Below are 26611 nucleotides of genomic sequence, written 5' to 3'. Positions count from 1 at the left end.
AACATTAAGTTAACGCCACCAAACCTAGTCCCTGGCAACTTTACATTATTGTGATGCCAAGTATTTAGTAAAATGACCCTATGCCATCAATTAAGACTATAGTTGGGGATTGGGGGCAATGGTTTATCTCTGACATTAAGTTAACGCCACCAAACCTAGTCCCTGGCAACTTTACATTATTGTGATGCCAAGTATTTAGTAAAATGACCCTATGCCATCAATTAAGACTATAGTTGGGGATTGGGGGCAATGGTTTATCTCTGACATTAAGTTAACGCCACCAAACCTAGTCCCTGGCAACTTTACATTATTGTGATGCCAAGTATTTAGTAAAATGACCCTATGCCATCAATTAAGACTATAGTTGGGGATTGGGGGCAATGGTTTATCTCTGACATTAAGTTAACAAACACCAAACCTAGTCCCTGGCAGCTTTACATTATTGTGATGCCAAGTATTTAGTAAAATGACCCTATGCCACTAATTAAGACTATAGTTGGGGATTGGGGGCAATGGTTTATCTCTAACATTAAGTTAACGCCACCAAACCTAGTCCCTGGCAACTTTACATTATTGTGATGCCAAGTATTTAGTAAAATGACCCTATGACATCAATTAAGACTATAGTTGGGGATTGGGGGCAATGGTTTATCTCTAACATTAAGTTAACAAACACCAAACCTAGTCCCTGGCAGCTTTACATTATTGTGATGCCAAGTATTTAGTAAAATAACCCTATGCCATCAATTAAGACTATAGTTGGGGATTGGGGGCAATGGTTTATCTCTAACATTAAGTTAACAAACACCAAACCTAGTCCCTGGCAGCTTTACATTATTGTGATGCCAAGTATTTAGTAAAATGACCCTATGCCATCAATTAAGACTATAGTTGGGGATTGGGGGCAATGGTTTATCTCTGACATTAAGTTAACAAACACCAAACCTAGTCCCTGGCAGCTTTACATTATTGTGATGCCAAGTATTTAGTAAAATGACCCTATGCCACTAATTAAGACTATAGTTGGGGATTGGGGGCAATGGTTTATCTCTAACATTAAGTTAACGCCACCAAACCTAGTCCCTGGCAACTTTACATTATTGTGATGCCAAGTATTTAGTAAAATGACCCTATGACATCAATTAAGACTATAGTTGGGGATTGGGGGCAATGGTTTATCTCTAACATTAAGTTAACAAACACCAAACCTAGTCCCTGGCAGCTTTACATTATTGTGATGCCAAGTATTTAGTAAAATGACCCTATGCCATCAATTAAGACTATAGTTGGGGATTGGGGGCAATGGTTTATCTCTAACATTAAGTTAACACCACCAAACCTAGTCCCTGGCAACTTTACATTATTGTGATGCCAAGTTTTTAGTAAAATGACCTGATGCCATCAATTTGCCATCATAATTACATGAATGAATATAATCAGAATATTATCATTATTATAACATATGTTAGCAGACAGAGTCTGTTTCATTTGGAAGATGTCCAATCTTTCTGTAGATAATAATTAGCTTAATAAGATAAACATGATTGTCCTCTTTTCTCGAATGTGCAGCATTCTACACATGTACATATCAAGGTCAAATTAAATGTCTTCAAATTGATCTTAAGTTATTTTTTTTATTTTTTTGCTTACATCTGACAGTTATTTGTAACTGATAATTCTTTTAGCATTTTTTCTATCTATCAGTATGAATACACAGCTACACCATGAGGACATGATACACCCTACTTCTACCTAAAGCCATCATGTTAATACATGTACGAGTAATTACTGTGGATTATACATTTTCGTGGATTCAGGAAAACTTGCAGTTTCATGGATATTTGATTTTGTGTTCTTGTCAATCTCTAAATACAAAGCTTATAGAAAGTTTGTTATTCGTTCAACATTTTATTTCCTGGTTCAACTGTACCCATGAAAATTTGTATCAAACAATAAGAATGTTTTTTCTCAAGGAGTATATAGTTGAACAATAGTCTGTTACAGATTGTAACATGAATATTTTTCCATAGGACACCATGCCCCACTTATCAACTTTTACTTCCAAATGAAATCGTGGTCAAACAAGTTTGAAGTTATGTTGTAAAACATAAAATACAGTTAACTTTTTAATGAATTATGCAGTGCAAGGTTTCATGTTGATATGACCCCAAACTACACTAAACCAAACCTATAACCTGATACAGAACTGACAGACAGACACACAGCATAATCTGGTCGGTATTAAAATAAGAATAAAATTAAGAAGCATACTTCAGGTATCAAGACTGAACAGATGAGCTTGGACAGTTAAGTGGAAACCCTTACTGAGCATAAATTTCAAAAAATTCACAACTATTGTAGGCGGAGTACAAAAAACAAAATTCTAAATTGTGAACTTATAAAAAAGACCTACAATTCTTTCAGAAGACTTTATTCATGCCATCATAGCTATTTTAAGCTGGAATATAAGTTTCTATAATAGATATAGGAAGATGTGGTGTGAGTGCCAATGAGACAACTCTCCATCCAAATAACAATTTAAAAAGTAAACCATTATAGGTACTGTAAATTCAGAAATTATTGCGTGCATTTATTATTGCGATTTTGTGATTTTAGAATTAAATGCAATTTTATTTTTTACGATTTTCAGAAAAATCCTGTTAAATTCATATAAAATATATCAAAATGCGAGTTTAAATTATTGCGTTTACAACTCAGTCGCATTTTTCGCAATAATAAAAACCTCGCATTAATTTCTGAATTTACAGTATATAAGTTTATATATTACCTGTTTGACTAGAACATTTGAGGAATCTCTCTTATGAAAGGCTTTATCTGAGGCCATTACATGTACTACATCTGAAATAGAGAGGAGAAAATACAATTATCTGAGGCCATTACATGTACTACATCTGAAATAGAGAGGAGAAAATACAATTATCTGAGGCCATTACATGTACTACATCTAAAATAGAGAGGAGAAAATACAATTATCTGAGGCCATTACATGTACTACATCTGAAATAGAGAGGAGAAAATACAATTATCTGAGGCCATTACATGTACTACATCTGAAATGAAAATACAATTATCAGCTTTGATAAAAATTCATCATGTTCATTATTGAAAAGTGTGTACTAAATGGATTTAGATGATCCCATAAGCTGGTCAATCTAAACACACAGTTTAAATCGCATGAAAATTCTCTTTCAAGAGATAATGTACTACAACAAGCATTTATCGAACCAGTGAAACCTCTGATATATCCTATGAAGGTCTGTTTGAACTTTGTTTATAGTTTATAATATGTTCAAAATATCATGGAGGTCACATAGATCACAATGACCATCTTATCATGTAAGAGAAGATGAGCTGAAAATTCAAACTACCAATTAATATCGCTGTCTAGAAGAATCAGTAGGAAGAAGTTACCCCATCTCAAAATCTCATTCTAACTCTGTATTGTAAAGCTGATTTTAACTGATAATAAAAATCCTTCTGAGATTTGTCAGTTTGTAATAATAATAAACGGGGAATGTGTCCCATGGATGTACACAGATGATGCCCCCGCTTGCACATCATATAAAGTAATTAATTTGGCTTTATAAATATTTTGATATTAGTGTCACTGATGAGTCTTATGTAGACGAAACACACGTCTGGTATACTAAATTATAATCCTGGTACCTTTGATAACTATTAAGGGACATAACTGAAGAACCGTAAAAGTGAAGCTAACCAAATTTGTACCTTACCTGAGTTTTGTGGTAATAACAATTATCTACAAGTCTATAACATTTGATTGAGTCAACTCAATTTGTAAAGGGACATAACTCTAGAACCGTTAAAGCAACACCACCAAAATTCAAACTTGAACTGTGATTTGTTTGTGATAATAAGCATTGTGTATAAGTTTAATACCTTTGGTTGAGGCAAATTAAAAGTAAGAACGGAAAAAAAAAGCAATGAACAGGTCGCATTAAAATTAAATAACAAGCAATAAGTGAGAAAAAATAAATGGGGAATGTCTCCATGGAAAACAGATGATGCCCCCACTTGTATTTTATATAAAGCTATAAAGGAACAAAACTGAATTAAGAATGGTAAAAGTGACCAAACGCAAATTTGGATTTTATCTGAATTTTGTGGTAAGAAATATTGTGTCTCAGTTTCATAACATTTTGTTGAGGCAAACTAAAATTGGAGAACAGAAACTATTTTGGGGAATTACCTACATACATTCTTACATATATGTACAGACTGACAAAGGTAAAACTTAAATTCCCCCTCCATGGGTTTCATAAAATTGTTGTCTTTAAGCTTTGATTAAGTTATGTATATATACATGTAATATTATTCAAATCTCCATCAACTCTAAATATTTTTTAATACTGTAGCATCAGTCCCTCCCCATCTCAAACTTTACATGTAACTTTTGATGCTAAAATAAATTAGAAAAATTTCCGATATAAATTGTCAAGAAGACTTACCAAAATCTACTGTCATTATATATTTTCATCTATTGTAGATAATTATTCACAGCACCAAATTCCCTACACTTCTGAACCATCCCAGAATATTATCTTATTCACAAATTACACACAAAAATTCCTTAAATTCTCAACTATAACTTTCATCATATGAATTTCACTTAAAATCCTGAAGAAGTTAAAAGCAATATCCCATTTGAGGTGAAAAATAATTTTCACACTTTTTCACACCTAAATTATGATAATAACTATATATAAATAAGAAGTGTTCATTAATGAGTACTCTAGTATGTGTGTTGTTTTAATCAGGGGCTCACAACAGGAGTGAGTCTGTCAGTGTAAATATCAAATAGTGTAAGAATATAATCACTTTATCTTCACCATCGGTTAACTAGTACATGTGATACCAGTAAACTTTTCTAATTCTTTTTCAATTTCTAATTCACACAAAAAAAAACTTTACCACTTATTATTATCTGTATTGTCATAATTCATATGCTACAAAAACTACTTTGTGTCACTTTGGCCTTAGACTTCAAAACTTTGTACAAAATTTGTCCTTTGAACAAAAATTGATTTACAAATTTACCACTTTGTCCTTGACCACCACTTTGCCCATTGACTTCTAAACTATTTGCAACTGTACCACTTTGTCCTTTTACTTTAGACTACAAAATGTACAACTACTTTTTCCTTTCACTAGAAAATCTAGAAAACTATGTATCACTTTGTCCTTTCCTTTGACTCAGAACTCTGTACTACTTAGTCATTTGATTAAAAAAACTATGTACAATTGTATCACTTTGTTATTTGATTACAAAACACTATAATTTTACCCCCTTCGGACTTCAAAACTCTACATAATTCATTATTGTACATGTATACAAATGTACCGGTATCTCATTTTCCTTTGAATATGTCTTGGGACTTACCTGTGTTTTAAATTTTATGGACATTCTATTTACATAAATATATTACCACATGTATATCTTTTTACAATTTATTTAAAGTCCAAAACAACTGACCATCACAATATGAAACAACAACAGTGTTTAGAAAATGTTTAACCAATTGGAAAGTATAAATAATATTTACTTTTGGAATTAGATCTATATACTATTTCACCTTGCAGCAAATTTTGTTTCCAAATTAATTTTCTCCTTGGAATTTGTTTATATTTTTTCCCCTTTGTATTTGGTATTTGTTTTTTAAATATATACCATTCTAAGTACATTAGTTTGTATATGATTTCATTGATAGGTTTGTTGGTAAAAACTCATTATTATCACTTACCTTGAAAAAAGCTATAATTCCACTTTAGAATATATATTTAAACTATAAGCTATTTTTAGCAAACTTTATCATTAAACATGACAAACTAGATTTTCTTGTTTTTGTCTATTTTACAGCAGAGTTATGCAATTCTTTATATTGTGATTTATTTTTATTATTGTAGAAACAGAATAAATTTACAATTTTATTTAGATGATTATTGAATGCTCTCTGAAAATTTTATTCCATGCATAAAATTTATGATTTTCCACATTTTTGTCACTTGATCTTTCAAGTGCATCTGCTGCTGCTGATCAATGATTGCAGATTTGTTTTTGTTTTGATTAAAAAAAGTTTCTAGCCAAGATATGTGTGTAAAAAATTAAATGTTCATCGGGGAAAAAAGGAAAATTGAAAGGTGGACTAAAAGGAAATGACCTCACTGAATAACTACAAAAAAAGAATGGAATTTAATAAATATACACAAAGACTAAATGTCCTTAGTCAAGAATCTGATGTAAAGTAGTTGTCATTTGTTTATGTAATTTATACATGTTTCTCGTTTCTCATTTTTTATATAGACTAGACTATTGGTTTTCCTGTTTGAATGATTTTACACTGGTTATTTTGGGGTCCTTTATAGCTGGTTGCTCGTTGTGAGCCAAGGCTCTGTGTTGAAGGCTGTACATTGACCTATAATGGTTTACTTTTATAATTTGTTATTTGGATGGAGAGTCACACCACATCTTCCTATATATATAAATATCCATTACTCTTTACAAAAAAAGATTGTCAAAACAGGCTGAAAGAAAAGATGGAACTTTGTCAGATAATAAATGAATCAAAACCATTCAATCATTATTGTTGAGAATTCCTCACCCAAACCTATTCTCCACCCCACAGATACCTAGCTAGTACTTTTCACCAAATTACTCTCCCTCATATGTATAATACAGATTATTTACAGATGTGAACATTGGCAGTATTGTATGTAATTATAGGCTTTTTACATATGGTTTTCATTTAGATGTACATGTATGTGTAAACATGGCACAACACAACTGTCTAATATTTTGACTTATGTGATGGTTAAAGAACAACCACTTAGAACCACTGAAAACAATGAAACTTGTTGTATCTGAGTGTCCTAAAATAAACTCTTTTTTTTTGCATTTACATAAACTGACAATGAATCAAAACAAATCTATAACCTCAGTGTTGACTATGTTTGAAGTACCCCTCCTTTTGATTTCAGAAATCAGACTTTTAGAAGAGTGTTTCCTACTCAGATTTTGAATTTTGACAGATATTCAAAATCCTCTAGTTTATCCATGAAGTGACAATAAAAACTTTCCCCACTAAAACCTACTTTTTCTTTTCCCAAACTTGTAAAATTTTATTCTGACTAGTTAAAATTTCCATTTGGTTCCTTGGACAAATAAGTTGAGAAAGTTTGTTGCAAACTGTACATCAAAAATGTATATCATTAACCAATCAAATTTGTGTTAGAGCAGATTTCTGTATTGTTCTTTTATAATAATAACAGCAGGTCTTGTCTTTTTATTTTTTAAATGTTTAAAGCTACAAGTTGACCATCAGGACAAGTTACTTTTAAATTGAGTTTCTTTCTTAAAACTGTATATCTACTCTTTTATACACAGTTTATTAATTCTAATGAATTTTGCTGTAGATTATGAGATACAAGCAGATGTGGTATGAGTGCCAATGAGACAAATTTCCATCCAAGTCACAGTTGTTTGTAAACGAAAACTATTAATATTATAGGTCAAATAGATATAAGAAGATATAAGAAGATATTGTGTAACGTGTAACCGGGCGGGGAAGTTTAGATGTTTTCATCCTCGGGTTCGTACCAGTTTCCTGGATTTGAAAAGCAATTAAAAAAAAGGTACTAAAGTCAATAAAAATGTTTACACTATCTCTATCAAATATGAAACAAATACTATACTACATAAAACGAATTTCAACACCTATCAACATAATCCGAACTTGTTGAATTAAAAACTGTTTAAAACCCTTTCTGTCCGATACTGTTTAAAACAACTGTTTGAAACTATAGTCTGGAACCTAAATGTATAGAACTGGTTTGAAACCTAAATGTATAAAACTTGTCTGGAACCTAACTGTTTGGAACCTGTCTGGAACCTAAATGTTTGAAACTGGTCAGACGGTTTGGAACTATTGTCTGAAACCTAAATGTTTGAATCCTGTCTGGAACCTAAGTGTTTGAAACGGGTCAGACGGTTTGGAACTATTGTCTAAAACCTAAATGTTTGGAGCTGGTATAAAACCTAAATGTTTGGAACAAGTCTAAAACCTAAATGTTTAAAACGGGCTAAACCTGAATAAAACGAATGTATGGAAACTATTCAAACTGTTGTAACTTTCGACGTATGAAACTTTATTAAATAAACATGTCTATAACTTTCTGGAAAACAGGGCAGCACTAAGGCATGGTATGTCAGCAAACACTCACTGCAATAGTGAGAGATGTGAGACGCAAAACCCTAGCACCAGCCCTGTTTGGACAATTTGTACCGAACCAACAGTCTCAGCCCTTTCTATATTCTTTCCGCAGGTTCCAAGCACTTCACTTTACTTATACTAAACCGTCTGCCTGCTATTTCACTACTTCCTTTCCAACCTTTACGATGTTAACTGTCTGCTGTCTTCGGTACAAATGACGATTTGAACTGAAAAGCTACCCACTATTTATACTTTAAACGCGGACCTCGAAGAGAGCACCCTAGCAACAAATATATAGGTAAAGCGTCTGATAGCAACCAAGGATAAAGGGATGATTTTTGATACAGTTTTCAACGATAAACGGATGATATGGGAAACTAATAGAGATATCGGAAAATATAAAACTGTACAACTATTATAACATTCTCAAACTGCAAATTCGTAACAATTGTATAAGTGCAGATGAGACATTTATCTGACAACCCTCCATCTAAGTCACAATTTATAAAAGTAAACCATCAATTAAAGGTCCAATACATGTAAGTAGGTTAAAGTATAACTTAGTGGATACAGATGCAGCTTCCATGTACATGCATATAAAATACTTCAGATAAATATCACAGGGACTCACAACTTTGTTAAACTTGCTTACCTTACATACATTTATTGAACATCAATGGTACATGTACATACAGAAACCAAATTAAGGATTAAAGGTTGAAAGGTAACAAATAACACTCCAAGCCAAATATAACAACTTCTTGTGTAATTTACAACATTAATGGAATATTAACCTTAAGCTTTAAGACTTTCAAATAGGAATCCTTTTTCAGAAATAATTTAAAAGTTATCAGGTGAGGTCAATATTTTTTGTCCCCTTGCTTTTTAAACTTATGATTCACTTTGACTTTAATTCCATTGTTCTTTTGCAGAGAATGCAACTTTGAAACTTTCCTTTCAAAACTTCATGTTCTAGTTCATACTATAGGGTCATTTATGAAAGAAAATTTATATACATTTGTACATCTAATTAATAAACAATCATTTTCTGACTGAAATCATAAGAAAATTGAAAACACATTTGCTTACAAATGAATTGGTAGAAATTTCAGTGGTGAATCACAATATTCTATTATTTTCTGGTGAGGTCAAAGGGAGATAACTTCAGCTCATTTCAGTGCAGTAACTGTCAACTACAAATTTTCTATCCAAGAATATTCCATATCAGCATCACAGTGACAATTGATGTTTAACAGTCAGCTTAAAGTAATCAAAGGTTACAACTCCGTCTATCAGTTATTTGGTAAAAAAAACCTGATACAAAATTCAATGTACATGTTAACGTTGTACTGTATTTGGTAAATTATAACAACTGTAAAACAGATCAATTAATTGAGACCAATAAACTGAGAGCAAAAAAAATGTTAAAATCACAACATGCATGTTAACCCTTTCCTCCTTAGAAATTTTTGTTTTGCATACTTGATTCGCATAGGATTTTTCAACAAAATATTGAAATATGCTTTGAAGTATTAATGCATTGCGAAAAACAAATATTCCATCAAATAAATTTTAGTTAAGGCATTTCAACTGAGGCACTACACAGGCGTCAAAAGGCATCATTATGGAGTAAATGGGGTGGCATCATTATGGAGTAATGGGGTGGCGTCAAAAGGCATCATTATGGAGGAAAGGATTAAATTACTACAAAGAATGCATTGTTTTTCCAGAATTGGAAACCAGCTGCCTCCTATTTTGTTACTACTTTATTTCATTATGCAATGATTTTTATAATTCACCCCACTTCAAAACTACAAGCTATGGATGAGGGCTACCAGTCAATGAGAGAGCAATTAAAACATCAAAATTTTTCCAGGAAACTCTGAGACTAATGGACCAGTGACAGTGTACATGTGTTCTGTCGACCACAAAAAAACAATCTTTTGACCCGATATTTAGATTATAAAGACTTAACAAGTGAAACTGTCAGCTACTGAGTCAATTTTTGTTTTATAAATAAATATAGAATAGTGGCATAACTCTGATTATATTTTCTAAAGTTTTGGACAACCATGGTGTCAAAGAGACAACAACGTTTAACATGACCAAAAAGTAGTCTACTCCATAGAAAACAATTTCAATCATTTTCAAAAAATAGTCTAATATTTCAATACGAGAAAAATCTTTTTTGAACTGCTACATGTATAATTACATGACTTTCTTAAGTATGTATTTATACTAAATTTAGGTTAATAAAGTATGAATGTATATACTCGAGTATTAATTAAAAAGGCTTGTTAAGAATTGCCAAGAGTCTCAACTACAAGTATTTATAAGTTGTAAAAGTCTTTCTAACAAACACAATATCAGAACTATCTTGGGTCATTCTAAATGGTTTAATATAGATCCAAGTATTACAAAACTTTCTCCAGGCTCCAAGCTTAATTATGGGGACATGGCTCTTTGTATGTAAAACTCTGCAAGGTGTATATGATGAATATTTTGTGGTATGAATTGAATTCCTGTGAGTATAGCTAATTGACTACTATGTGAGGCCATAGGAGAATACTTTGTGTTTTAATACATGATTAATTCATTAAGCAGAGGACAATTGGACTAATTATCATGAAGATCAATAAAGTCTATTGCAGTACAACATGTTTTCATGTTACAAAGGCATGACAGTTCTATAAACTAGAGGCTCCTAGGTACAATAAAGTCTATTGCAGTACAACATGTTTTCATGTTACAAAGGCATGACAGTTCTATAAACTAGAGGCTCCAATGTACCTAGAGTCAATACGATCTATAGCAGTACAACATGTTTTCATGTTACAAAGGCATGACAGTTCTATAAACTAGAGGCTCCTAGGTACCTAGAGTCAATAAGATCTATAGCAGTACAACATGTTTTCATGTTACAAAGGCATTCATGACAGTTCTATAAACTAGAGGCTCCAATGTACCTAGAGTCAATAAAGTCTATAGCAGTACAACATGTTTTCATGTTACAAAGGCATGACAGTTCTATAAACTAGAGGCTCCTATCTACCTAAAGTCAATAAGATCTATAGCAGTACAACATGTTTTCATGTTACAAAGGCATTCATGACAGTTCTATAAACTAGAGGCTCCTAGGTACCTAGAGTCAATAAAGTCTATTGCAGTACAACATGTTTTCATGTTACAAAGGCAGGACAGTTCTATAAACTAGAGGCTCCAATGTACCTAGAGTCAATAAAGTCTATTGCAGTACAACATGTTTTCATGTTACAAAGGCATGACAGTTCTATAAACTAGAGGCTCCTAGGTACCTAGAGTCAATAAGATCTATAGCAGTACAACATGTTTTCATGTTACAAAGGCATTCATGACAGTTCTATAAACTAGAGGCTCCAACGTACCTAGAGTCAATAAAGTCTATAGCAGTACAACATGTTTTCATGTTACAAAGGCATGACAGTTCTATAAACTAGAGGCTCCTAGGTACCTAGAGTCAATAAAGTCTATAGCAGTACAACATGTTTTCATGTTACAAAGGCATTCATGACAGTTCTATAAACTAGAGGCTCCTAGGTACAATAAAGTCTATTGCAGTACAACATGTTTTCATGTTACAAAGGCATGACAGTTCTATAAACTAGAGGCTCCAATGTACCTAGAGTCAATAAGATCTATAGCAGTACAACATGTTTTCATGTTACGAAGGCATGACAGTTCTATAAACTAGAGGCTCCTAGGTACCTAGAGTCAATAAGATCTATAGCAGTACAACATGTTTTCATGTTACAAAGGCATTCATGACAGTTCTATAAACTAGAGGCTCCAACGTACCTAGAGTCAATAAAGTCTATAGCAGTACAACACGTTTTCATGTTACAAAGGCATTCATGACAGTTCTATAAACTAGAGGCTCCTAGGTACAATAAAGTCTATTGCAGTACAACATGTGTGCATGTTACAAAGGCATGACAATATTATAAACTTACTAGAGACTCCTAGGTACTCATGGTATAGGTCACAACACATCTAAATGTACAAATGATATCAAGTGACCTTCATAGCTAGGCTCCTAGGAACCTGAACTCATGGTATAGGTTACAAAACATGTACAAATGATATCAAGTGACCTTTATAGCTAGGCTCCTAGGAACCTGAACTCATGGTATAGGTTACAACACATGTACAAATGATATCAAGTGACTATCATAGCTAGGCTCCTAGGAACCTGAACTCATGGTATAGGTTACAACACATGTACAAATGATATCAAGTGACTATCATAGCTAGGCTCTCAGGAACCTGAACTCATGGTATAGGTTACAACACATGTACAAATGATATCAAGTTACCTTCATAGCTAGGCTCTGAGGAACCTGAACTCATGGTATAGGTTACAACACATGTACAAATGATATCAAGTGACTATCATAGCTAGGCTCCTAGGAACCTGAACTCATTGTATAGGTTACAACACATATACAAATGATATCAAGTGACCTTCATACTCATAGCTAGGCTCCAAGGAACCTGAACTCATTGTAAAGGTTACAACACTGTTGTAACCTTTACAATGAGTTTTACACATGTACAATTGATATCAAGTGACCTTCATACTCATAGCTAGATATATGCTCCAAGGAACCTGAACTCATTGTAAATGTTACAACACATGTATAAATGATATCAAGTGACCTTCATACTCATAGCTAGGCTCCAAGGAACCTGAACCCATTGTATTGTTTACAACACATGTACATGTACAAATGATGTAAAGTGACCATCATAGCTAGGCTCCAAGGAACCTGAACCCATTGTAAATGTTACAACACATGTACAAATGATATCAAGTGATAATTTGGTAATTGTTATGGGGGTTAAAAATCATGTGGAGCTTATTTTTCACGGACACTGTCAAATTCAGAAGTCATGAACCCATTACAGGTATGGCTGGTTTGCAGCAACGCAAAACAAGTCGTACAAGGAACCTGAACCCATTGTATAGGTTACAACACACGTACAAATGATGTAAAGTTACCATCATAGCTAGGCTCCAAGGAACCTGAACCCATTGTATTGTTTACAACACATGTACAAATGATGTAAAGTGACCATCATAGCTAGGCTCTAAGGAACCTGAACTCATTGTATTGTTTACAACACATGTACAAATGATGTAAAGTGACCATCATAGCTAGGCTCCAAGGAACCTGAACCCATTGTATTGTTTACAACACATGTACAAATGATGTAAAGTGACCATCATAGCTAGGCTCCAAGGAACCTGAACCCATTGTATTGTTTACAACACATGTACAAATGATGTAAAGTGACCATAATAGCTAGGCTCCAAGGAACCTGAACCCATTGTATTGTTTACAACACATGTACAAATGATGTAAAGTGACCATCATAGCTAGGCTCCAAGGAACCTGAACTCATTGTATTGTTTACAACACATGTACAAATGATGTAAAGTGACCATCATAGCTAGGCTCCTAGGAACCTGAACACATTGTATTGTTTACAACACATGTACAAATGATGTAAAGTGACCATCATAGCTAGGCTCCAAGGAACCTGAACTCATTGTATTGTTTACAACACATGTACAAATGATGTAAAGTGACCATTATAGCTAGGCTCCAAGGAACCTGAACCCATTGTATTGTTTACAACACATGTACAAATGATGTAAAGTGACTATCATAGCTAAGCTCCAAGGAACCTGACCCCATTGTTTTGTTTACAACACATGTACAAATGATGTAAAGTGACCATCATAGCTAGGCTCCAAGGAACCTGAACCCATTGTATTGTTTACAACACATGTACAAATGATGTAAAGTGACCTTTATAGCTAGGCTCCAAGGAACCTGAACCCATTGTAAAGGTTATAACACATAAACAAATGATGTAAAGTGACCATCATAGCTACATGTTCATGTAGGCTGCCAGGAACCTGAACTCATTGTAAAGGTTATAACACATGTACAAATGATGTAAAGTGACCATCATAGCTACAGGTACATGAAGGCTTCCAGGAACCTGAACACTTTGTACATTACAATACATGTACCAATGAACCAGGGCTTCTAAAAAATATTTGAGCCAGCTGGATGAATCTCATAAGACCAAGCATTAAAAATCAACCTCGGTAATAATTGACTATCACATAATCAATGATTGAAGTAAAATCATTAAATATTCAATGTTAACCAAGTGTCTCACCTACATGTACTTTTGCTGTTAGTCACAGGCTCAATAAAAATGGCAAAAAAAATGTTAAAAATTTTCCTCTGAATACTATCTTTTGATCATAAGAAGCTTCTGCCCAAGTAAATATCCAGTCATTGTCATTGTGAAGGATAAACTAGAAATAATATTTGTTCTGTAGTTTTCCCTAGTGACAGCAGTGCTGATTTTTTATTATGAGAATTCAATTTGCCAAATATTTCGTGCAATGTAGCATCATAGTTTTCTAATCACTCACTCAACATGAGAACGGAAGTGATGATGCCCCTACATACACAAATGATGTTCACTAAAACCAAAGTTTTAGACGGAAATGAATCAAACTCGAAAGTTGTCTAATGATAAAAGTTTTGGTATATTAAAATGTTCATTTTAAAATTGATTAATACTAGATCTTTGTTTGATTTTTCTTCTCTTTTGCAATCATTCTTTCTCTTTGCTCTTACTAGAAATATCACAGCATATTGACATTCTGTTGCACTTGGGTGGATAAGATTATGTCAATCATTCAATAGCAATAGTTTACATTTTAAGAAATTTAATGAAGTACATGTACATGAAGTATATGTATTCTATGTGAAAGCCTACCATGCTTACTTTTCTACATTGATTAGAGGTATAGGGGAGGGTTGAGATCTCACAAACATGTTTAACCCCGCCGCATTTTTGCGCCTGTCCCAAGTCAGGAGCCTCTGGCCTTTGTTAGTCTTGTATTATTTTAATTTTAGTTTCTTGTGTACAATTTGAAAATTAGTATGGCGTTCATTATCACTAACTAGTATATATTTGTTTAGGGGCCAGCTGAAGGACGCCTCCGGGTGCGGGAATTTCTTGCTACATTGAAGACCTGTTGGTGACCTTCTGCTGTTGTTTTTTTATTTGGTCGGGTTGTTGTCTCTTTGACACATTCCCCATTTCCATTCTCAATTTTATTAATCAAGTATACAAATGTATTCATATTTTCTTTTCAATTTGAAAGATCATATGAAAAACAACAGAACACAGTTACAGATGGACAGAATCTTTGCTGGTAAAAAATCACTGTGAGAGTATATATACAGGTATTTTGGATGACATGACTCTTAGCTGTTTAGTAAACATGGTAAACAAAACATACCTGCATTCTAAATTTATTTCCATTTGATATTTCTTCAAATCTTTTTGATTGCCTGAAATTATATATATTTTTATTAGTTATAGATTCTTCATCAGTAGACTAAATATAGATATAGGAAGATGTGGTGTGAGTGACAATGAGACAACTTTCCATCCAAATAACATTTTTAAAAAGTAAACCACTATAGGTCAATGTACGGCCTCCAACACAGAGCCTTGTCTCACACCGTATAACAAGCTATCAAGGGCCCCAAAGTTACTAGTATAAAACCATTCAAACGGGAAAACCAACGGTCTAATACTGAATTTGTGTTTTACATACATTTGTACATGAAATATGAATAAAAGGAGATGTTTATACATTTTTTGTATTTTGAAACAAAAACAGCATAAAAAAATATGTAGTTATTGATCGATGACCTGCATTGATGTAAGGGTTAAATGATATAATAACATACATGTACATGACAAATTAACAGATACAAAATGTAAGTTTTCATAAACCTTAGCATGCTTTGTACACAGCTATCTGCTGAAATCTTCAAAAGTTGGTTTTATTTGTAATAATCAAGTTCTCTATTCTTGATTTATCAGGTCACTGTTTATTTCCCTTTCCCTAAAAATAACGCAAATTTTGCTAGCATGTATATACATGTATGCTTAATTGCTTATCAATATACATTGTAACACATTTTTTGGTAAAGTCAGGCAACTTTATTGTCAAAAACTTTAAGTAGAAAGTGAATTTATTTGATGTCAAATGTATGATTGAAAGATGCATTATGTTACCTAATTCTTAACAGGTATACTTTTACGTTTACTTTTCTACATTGGCTAGAGGTATAGGGGAGGGTTGAGATCTAATAAACATGTTTAACCCCGCTGCAATTTTGCGCCTGTCCCAAGTCATCTGGCCTTTGTAAGTCTTGTATGATTTTTAATTTTTAGTTTCTTGTGTATAAAACAGAGTTTAGTATGACGTCCATTATCACTGTACTAGTATACATGTACATATTTTTTTGGGCCCAGCTGAAGGACACCTACGGGTGCAGGAATTCTCGCTCCATTAAAGACCCATTGGTGGCCTTCGGCTGTTGTCTACTCTGTGGTGGGGTTGTTGTCGCTTTGACACATTCCCCATTTCCTTTCTCAATTTTATAATAAGATGAGGTATGAGTGCCAATGAGACAACTCTCGGACTCCATCCAAGTCACAATTTATAAAAGTATATCATTATAAGACAAAGTATGGTCTTCAACATAGAGCTTTGGCTCACCCAACAGCAAGTTAAATAAACTAATCATAAATACCAGGACTAAATTTAGTTTATACACCAGACATATTCTATAATAGAATTTTGCCCCAAAGTGGGTCATCAGGTGCAATAAGCGTCAATTTTGCCAATTTGTCATCCTTTATCTTGACCCAGAAGACCCAGCTGCAGGGATGCTGGTAAAGGTATCCAGCTGTAGCCTGCATGTAGAGTGGACCCTAGTTAACAAATTGACCCCAACAGTTGTAAGGTCGGAGTGAATCTGATCTTGGTTCAGCAGTCTACAGAAGGTCATTTTGACCAAAAATACTGAATTTCACACTTTTTGCAGATTTTTTACTTCAAATGGACCCAAAACCGGAAGTAGTTGTTTCCTTAGCTTATTTCAATAATAATAATGATCAGTAGTTATATCATGGATTTTTCTAGCATTCCACAGGGTCCGGTTTTCGGATCCATTCCCAACGACAAAAACCCTACATTTTTCCCAATTTTGGGAGCAAAATTCGCAAACGATCAAAAAATTCATTTCCATCTTTATTATTAATGACAGAGATGTTTATTTTATTCAACTGCTACAAATGTAGCTTTATGTCAAAAATCGCCAACAAGTAATGTGTAAATCCAAGTTGAAACATATAATTTGAACAATTTTTGAAAAACAATGGATGCCATAAATAAACAGGAAGTGTGGGAAAATACTTAAACCAGATCAAATCCGGAAACGGACAAGTATATTATTCCGGGTTTGTCAATCAAATACAGTAAATAAAACTAGAGGCTCTCAAGAGCCTGTGTCGCTCACCTGTTACTGTATTTACTGATGTCGGTCATCTTGGTTGGTAGGTGGGGTCATTAGACACTTTTTTTTAAATAGATACCATAGTGATGATTGTGGCCACGTTTAGTTTAATATGGCCCATAGTTTTAGAAAAGAAGATTTTTGTACAAGTTACAAAAATGACGAAAATTTGTTCAAAATTGACTATAAAGGGCAATAACCCCTTAAGGGGTACTCTTACAATTTTTATCATGTTGACTTATTTGTAGATCCTACTTTGCTGAACAAAATTGCTGTTTACAGTTTATCTCTATCTATAATAGTATTGAATAATAACCAAAAACTGCAAAATTTCCTTAAAATTACCAATTTTAGGGCAGCAACCCAATAACAAGTTGTCAGATTCATCTGAAAATTTGCGAGGGGATAGATCTTATTCTGATGGACATTTAAATCTTGAAAGATTTCCCCTAAATGTCTTAGTTTTAAAGACATAAGGCAGATTTTACAATAAGAAGGAATTATTGTTTTTTTGTATCCATCAAAAAAGCAATTGCTGAAACTGTGAAACAGACTGTGTAATGGAGTAATGCATTATGTTATTGAATAAAATGTGTCTTTCTGAGTAAATAAAAATAAAAATTACTCTGTGCTTGTGTTTTTTGTTAGAATTAGAGGGTTTTCAATTTCAAAATATTGGACATGGAATAGACATCATGACCTACTTTACTGACATCCAGCTTATTTGGAGTGGAATTTTGAAGTATTATTTATAAGTTGAGCCTTATCACATGGACTGATATTTTAATAAAAAGTCTTCTTTTGTGTTTTAATCATAACTTTAAGGCAGATTTTTATTGGTAAAGGCTAAAAAAGGTAATTTAATAATATTGTTGCTAACGTCACGTCTTTTCCGTCCATTGTGGTATGTCACGATCGCAATTTTCTTGTTGGTTCTCAGACAGGCAATTGTAGTTATTTTTATCCCGGGTTTTATAAATAATTGAAAATAGCAATCATATTAAATTTGGATGACGTAAGGGGGTCAAAGGACTTGAGGAATCAATATCATTGGCTGTTTTATTTTTTGCGAACGTTACTACTTGAGGTTTCCGTCCAAATCAGTGTCACGTGAGCAACATATATTTAGATCTGTAACTCTCCTGTATAGGAGTTACGATATCGCCCTTTGCAGAATTAGATTCGGAGTCAGTTCCTTCACATGATGGGGTAGCAAAGAAGGTTAGTTGTATGTAATATCGTTACAAGAGGACCTTAAATGTATTCCGTCCATCAAAAAGACGTTCGCAACAAAACGTAATGTCATGATAGTAGATGTTGCTAATGTTACTATTACGAATTGGTTTCATGTGTATTCATTTGATATAAAGTACACCTGCAAATGACATTCTGTATATTTAGAAATTCTAAACCAGACTGTACAATTTAATACTTCAGGCATATATTAAACATCACTGTGTGCATACATTTGAACTTTTAAAGATGTTGTTGCTCATGTTACATGTCCAAATGTCGCTAACGTTACTTATTTTTGTCTCCGTCACGTTAGCAACATGAAAGTAGGAGACAGAACACAATACTGTAAAATCTGCCATAAATCAAAAACTGCATTTTACCACTATGTTCTAATTTTAGCCATGTCGGCCATTTTGTTTGGTAGGCGGTGTCATCAGACACATTTTTCAAACTATATACCACAATGATAATTATCGCCAAGTTTGGTTTAATTTGGCCATGTTACCATGTAGTTTCAGAGAAGAAGATTTTTGTACAAGTTACAAAAACTGACGAAAATTTGTTAAAAATTGACTATAAAGGGCAATAACTCCTTAAGGGGTTGACTGACAATTTTGGTCATGTTGACTTATTTGTAGGTTTAACTTTGCTGAACATTATTGCTGTTTACAGTTTATCTCTATCTATAATAGTATTCAAGATAATAACCAAAAACTGCAAAATTTCCTTAAAATAACCAATTCAGGGGCAGCAACCTAACAACGGGTTGTCCGATTCATCTGAAAATTCTAGGGCAGATAGATCTTGACCTGATTAACAATTTTACCCCATGTCAGATTTGCTCTAAATGTTTTGGTTTCAAAGATATAAGCCAAAATATACATTTAACCCCTGTGTTCTATTTTTAGCCATGGCGGCCATCTTGGTTGGATGGCCAGGTCACCGGACACATTTTTTTAACTAGATACCCCAAGGATGATTGTGGCCAAGTTTGGTAAAATTTGGCCCAGTAGTTTCAGAGGAGAAGATTTTTGTAAAAGTTTACGGACGACGGACGACGGACGCCAAGTGATGAGAAAAGCTCACTTGACCTTTCAGGTCAGGTGAGCTAAAAATTAAAATAACCAAACATGTGACAGCTGACTTAGCAACACTAAAATTGAAAACTAAAAGATATATAAAAAAAGAAAATAGAAACAGGATATATTTTATACAGAACTCAAAATATTTCAGTTTACAAATTTTCATGTCAAAATCAAAAAAATGTAACAATCCTTAAGAAGTTAGAACTCATTATTTTGATACTCAAATGTCATGTTGTTATATTCAAAAACAAAGAAGTTGTAGTCCTTACTTTATTTTCACCAACAAAAAAAATGTTTAATGAATTAAACGCACTAAAACTAACATCTGGTATATATATTGGTTGTTTTTCCCAATCTCATCGAAAACCGCGTTAAAAAATTCCCAAAACTGGACAGGGTCCTTTTTCCCAAAATACCCAGATAAACCCCTGTATATGGCCGTGGGTTTGCACTATTTTTGCAAGTTTTATGCCTCTGAAATTGCTGTGGAAGATACAGATGTGAAGCCCACCCCTCCAGAAAACCGAGTTTTAGCCAATTTCAATTTTCCAAGTCCGTATTTGTGCTTAAATTAATGCTACTTATACATGAGAAACGTGAATATAGATAGCCTCAGGTTGACGGAACATGCATAACTTTTAAAATAAGTATCACAAAGTGGACTTCTAAAAGTATGGAACGCCATTGGACCCAAATTACGGTTATTAGGGTAGCCCATCATATGACGGTCACCGCATGGTAAGGGTTAACATATTATTCATTTTAGATAAATTGCATTCATGTACTTCCTTGTATATTTTCAACATCACAATGCTTCTGAGTAATGTTATTATATAATTACACAGTCAAAGAGTTGGTTATTGAATAACACAAAGTCAACTGGTGCAACTCATTCATAAAGAATACTCTAAATTGGTCAGATCTACACGAGTATTCTATAATTTTTACCAAAATGACCCCCAAAATGGTTGCATCGGGAATTTTTTTACGACAAAGGTTCATATATTAGGCATCACTTGCAACCGCAAAGTGGAATGAAATTGATAAAAGTTGTAATAACTTGTTTCCCAATCCACTACAGTTTTCCCTTTACTTTCCTGTCATCTAGTCAAAATAATTGTGACGTTTAGAAAGGCTATACATGTTATATTTTTTCTTTGACGCTTTACATCGATGCGCCAAAGAAAAAAATATTATAGCCTTTCTAGATGTCATCATTCATGTAATTATTCGCAGGAAGTCGTCAAAGCAGAAATTTAAAGAAGACATCATAATTATTTTGACTACCTGTCACACTGCTTATTTTATTAAATGTACATATCACAATAAAATCCTACTGTTCTTAGGTCTATGGTGTCATTTACGCAGATTGACCTCAGGTCACCTAATATAACTCATTCAAAAATACAACTTGAGATTTGTGTATTTGAACTGATTACAAAATTAAATGAAAATAATATCCCGATCATGATAATAAAGGCCAATGCTCCATATTTTTATACACAAGTTTGGTGAAACACACTCATACAATAAGTTAGTAAAAAGGCATGAGGTTTGAAGTCATTTGGTCATTAATCTATTACATTTCTTTCATTTGTCTTTGCCATTTAGCTTTTGATGATAACATGGTCAGATATTAATAATGAGATGATTAGTCCTGAAATGCAGAACTGATAATGCTTTTATGAGCAAGGGATATGACAATATCAATAAACATTACCTGTTTGTTGTTACACATAATCGAAATACACAAAAAATCCTCCTCAAAATCTAAAAATGTTCTGTATCATTATGCATTTTCCAAAATGATCTTAGAGCTATTTTTGTCTATCTCTTGTGCCTTTCTCTTATGATATCAAACCAAATTTAATCAGAACCTATCAGTCTTTGTGTTAAATTGTTTGCAGAGGTTCGTCTCTGTTTCACAGACTGTTCATTCTATCTTAATTCAACTTTTTTTTATTTTGTGTGTACTTTTGCGATGAATGAAGAAGCAGGTCCTCTATTTAGAAAACCGCCCGGATGAACTATATCGTTTCCGAATATAAATTTTGGAAAACTACTTTCAATATTTGCTTTCTTAATTTTGTTAATTGCTTAACACATGTGTTTGTAAATATTTCATATAATAACATATCATTTATTATGGTTGTTACATAAGATTATCAAGGTGTGGATTTTCTAATGTTACCCTTGAAAAAGATTACCTTCTGGTCCTCATTACTGCATAAGTTATCGTGACGACATGAACTCTAATATAACACATAATTTCATTGGTGTTTATTTTACATCTCAAAATACTAACTAATCAAAACTTGTTTAATAAAATACAGATTCAGATGCTGGAATTATTACCAGAGGCTCCATGTGCACAACTGACCCGAAGGTCTTACTATACAACTCCTTGATGTTTCTAATGTAAATACTAGCTGCGAAAACGTAGCTCTATTGTCCTTTTGATTTTTTTTTTTCGAGGGTTTTTCAATGGGAGTAAATCGTAGCTCTATGGTCCGCAAATATCAAAAATCATCAAAAGGACCTTAAGAGCTACGTTTTCGCAGCTAATGTAAATACATGATGGTTCGAGAGTATAGATAATATTTAGAGAGAGTGATTGAATTAACAATTTTTCATGTCAGTATGTTAAAACAGAGACATATAACAATAAAGTAATTAATTTGGATTTGTCAATTCGTATTTTATGAAATTAATTTCAGTACACACTTTGTTATATAAAATTTTATTCTACTCAAAAATAAAGTATGTACCGAAATGTTCTTACTTGGTGAGTCTCAAACTACATATTTTGTACTTTAAAGAAAACGTTTCTAAGCCACAAAGGGAACAGTATGTGATTTACTCTCTAGGTAGGAAATTGGGTTGATTTTTTCAATTCGTATTTTTCAAGAAATTTCAATACACACTCTGTTGTATCAAATTTTATTTTGCACACAACAGTAATGGACAGAAAGTCACAGAAAAAAAATGACAATTCAGTTTTTTTCTTGAAGTTTAATTCGTGAAGCAACTTTGTAATGAAAAGGAGTAGGTAAGGCCCCTTTTGGCCCAAAATATAACAGTTTTACAAAATTGTTAAAATGTAAACTTTTAGTTTTTTATTGGACAGTTGAATGCTTCTGCTACATAAATATGGGCCGTTTTTGGCAATACAATGCACATGTATCTGGTTGAAGCACCAGTAAGTCATGCTAACTTACTGAAATCTTCAAAATTCTATCATTTAAGTTAAATTTTAGACGGTTTACGTGTAAAATGATAGTGGTCGCATTCGTGTTCATCCATAATATTGCAATGTAAGTTGTATTTTATGATAATACATAACATATAAAGGTTGTGGATGAACACGGATGCGGCCACTTTCATTTTTGCCAAAAACCATCACAAAAGTGACGTTTTTTGGCATATTTGAGAGATTTTTCATATTTGAGCTTCAATCGGATCGTTTTTAATGACTTAATCAGTTAAAATCTTTCACATAAACTAATTGAATCAAGTGAAAAAGACCCTTAAGTGTTGAGAAAGTGGTCCAAATCCTTCGTCAGATGAAACTGAAATTTGAGGCCAAAATGATTCCTTACCGGACCTACTCCTTTATTCAATAAATATCAATAATTAATAAATAATTGTTACGAAAACAAAATATCAAACGAGGCTTAAATGGCTTCATTTTGCCAATAAATATATATCCTCTGCATGATTGAAAGTTAATACATTTTCATTTATCAACGGTAATGAGCTCCGAAACTTAAAAAATGAATATATGTTGAAAAATATAAAAATATTTCAAAATATATTTAACAATTGTTAAAAAAATATTTGTGACTTTTTATCCTATCAAATTTGTGACTTTCTGTCCGTTTACTTCTCGGACATATATCAGACCTCATCTTGAAACTGTCTTATGAAGGTCTTGGTTAAGAGATCCTAAACTTGTCGCAATTTTTTTTAATTTTCAAATGGATATAAATCTTGACAAACAGTGTTTGCTTTATTTATTTATTTTCGGTTTCATGTCCAGTCTGTATTTATATCATATGTTTGTGTTTTCTCAATATTTTTCAATACATCCGTACCGATTACAGAACACGGTTCTCAAATCTTCAACTTTAATTCCAATTTTACTCGAGACGGGTTTTTTTTTGTGAAAAAATAAATATTTCTTCGTTGGCAATCACTTTCCCCCAGTTCATAAATAATTTCAGTTCCTTTGTGCACTTATCAAACTACTTTGTGGTCCTTTGTGCTCGCTAATACTTACATAATTTTCGTAGTTTGGGTAAAGTAGTTTTATTACAACAAAAAAATATTAAGCATACTAATTGACGTTATCATTAAAATCAGAGACATATAGTCTCTGTTTATATAATATTATAACTAGTTAAAAATTTCATATACATGAGCTATCGCATAGCCCGGATATGATGTAGGTTCCAAACCGATACCGGTGACAACACCAAATCCAAACTCCGGACAGTGATCGTTTCCGTTCCGGAACTTTTTTCCCTTACTCCATCAATTAGTGTAGAGTAGTATTCGGGCCCGTATGCGGATCGGAACTGGAACTGCCGGGGAGTTTGCACCAAATCGTACATTATTAAAATCACAATTTTTATTGAAATTATTTTATTTTTTTTTCATTTTTCTTCAGGAATTATGTTAATTTTATTCTTTGAAGGGAATTTCAGGTCCTTTGTGCTCTTAACAAACTTCTTTGGGGTCCTTAGTGCTCCTTTGTGCACAAAGGAGGTCCTTTGCGGTGTTTTTACCTCATTAGCATATTTTGTGTTATCCAACCAATCAAAAACAAGAAAATATAAAGTATAAATATGCGCGAAATTTTAAAAAGCGGTTTTTTGTTGTTTTTTAAATCATCGTAAATAAAACCCGTAGTACAATAAATCAAGAATATTGCTTTATTTATTTTTTATGTTATTGTCATAGAAAGATTTCTTTCAAACTGAGTTTTACAGTGCTTATTATTGTGTGCTTGTCATGGCTTGAACTTTGAGATCTTTCAAAAACATATTCAAGTTTCACCTCAATCTTACTTCTTAAATGTATCAATCTAAGGTTTGAAAAAAAATAAAAAAAAATAGTAAATAAAATCAGGAGCGAGGGACGGATTGACCTTTTTTATAATTCTTTTTTTTTTTTAAATTAGGATTAGGACAAGTTGGGGTTGAGAGATGTCCATTCCTACATACTGAATATGAAACGGCAACTATACACGTTTTGTGTATGGAGAGAGCACCGTGGCAAAAATCATTCTTACCATTCTTGCCAAGGACATTATTTACTGTAACGCATCATGCATGAATAATTCGTAAAAGAAGTTGGCACCGGACTACTGATTTATGAGGATTTCAGAATTATGGGTGGTAATTTACCCGGAAACTTCTATAACACAGTAGTTATAGCAGTCTCATATTTACCCCAAATAAATATGAAATCAGTGAAATGACAGGAGGGATCGAGGATTTTTGAAAGGGGCATTATCAAGCTACCCAAATTTTTAAACAAAAGCAATATATAGATTTTATTTGGGACAAGTTAATGCTAGGGATGTATTTCCCATACTTTTGCAAAAAATGTGTCACAAGATATAAATATTGACATTAAACTTATTGAGGAAACTAAAACTTTAAAACAGACTAAAATGTTAAAACCCCAATTAAAAAAAAGTTATATCAACTATTATCAAACTCTTATTGATGATAAAATAAATAACTTAAATAAAAATAATAAAATATATCTATATAAATTTCTTAAATCTAATATGAATAACCAAATGAAATACTACCTATCACACCCAAGTAAAGAGACAAGAAAAGGTGTCTTCCTCCTATTCCCACTTTTTAAAAATACTATTCCTTCTATTCCCACTTGCAAATAACAATAGATGTTTTGATAAATAATTTGTTTTTATAACAATCAAGGTTAATTAGAATTTCACCTAAGATTTACCTGTATTTTTTTAAAAAGCATAACATAATTGGTACAATACCTTGTTTATTTGTAATATTTTTCTTTTTCATCAAAGAAATACTTAAAAATAAAGAAAATTATGATAAATAGATTGGGGTTAGATTTATTTATAAAAAAAATGAATTTGTACTTAAAAATAAAGAAAAGATTTATTTAAAAACTAATGTCTGTTGTACAAATAAATCATGATTTAAATGATAAAATTATTATAACAAAGTATAAACTTAAGATGTGGAAAATCATTACTCTGAAAATATCATTACTTGGACCAATAATCAAAGATATAAAAAAAAATGGGGGGAAACAATATTCATCAACTAGTACGCCATTCCGCTGTACTTCCATGAATACCCTTTGCTGAGGTTAAAACTCTGTGGTTTAAGGCCCTAGCAGACATAGATCAGATTGATACCAACATCAACTACACAGCCTTTAGACTACGTAACAACATACTGGGTTGAACAGAACAGTCACTTTTGTGACCACTACTTAACACAAGGACCAAGTCAATGAATCATCTAGAGGGATGGCACAACAAGCTGAAGAAATATGTCACGCATCAACATCCGAATATTTTTCAACTTATTAA

The 26611-nt window shown here is 32.7% G+C and overlaps 1 protein-coding gene across 3 annotated transcripts in view; it reads right to left on the bottom strand.

Annotated features, from left to right (window-relative positions):
- Positions 1–22245, bottom strand: part of LOC134694836 (voltage-dependent L-type calcium channel subunit beta-1-like) — a 51440-nt gene extending 29195 nt beyond the window's left edge. The window contains exons 1-3 of one of the 3 annotated variants that reach the window (XM_063555908.1): positions 22224–22245; positions 15622–15673; positions 2789–2859 (exon numbers count right to left, since the gene is read on the bottom strand). In XM_063555908.1, coding sequence (XP_063411978.1) covers positions 2789–2845 — 57 coding nt within the window. In that variant the 5' untranslated portion in view covers positions 2846–2859; positions 15622–15673; positions 22224–22245. Of the gene's footprint in view, positions 1–2788; positions 2860–4490; positions 4767–15621; positions 15674–21736; positions 22044–22223 lie in introns of those variants that run through there. The other 2 variants (XM_063555907.1, XM_063555905.1) reach the window with 2 other exon arrangements.
- Positions 22246–26611: the final 4366 nt, after the last annotated feature.

This window comes from Mytilus trossulus, chromosome 13, assembly GCF_036588685.1.
Source record: "Mytilus trossulus isolate FHL-02 chromosome 13, PNRI_Mtr1.1.1.hap1, whole genome shotgun sequence".
NCBI lineage: Eukaryota > Metazoa > Mollusca > Bivalvia > Mytilida > Mytilidae > Mytilus > Mytilus trossulus.
The sequence above is the reverse complement of the archived record's forward strand: the minus strand, read 5'-3'. Positions and strand labels throughout refer to the sequence as shown.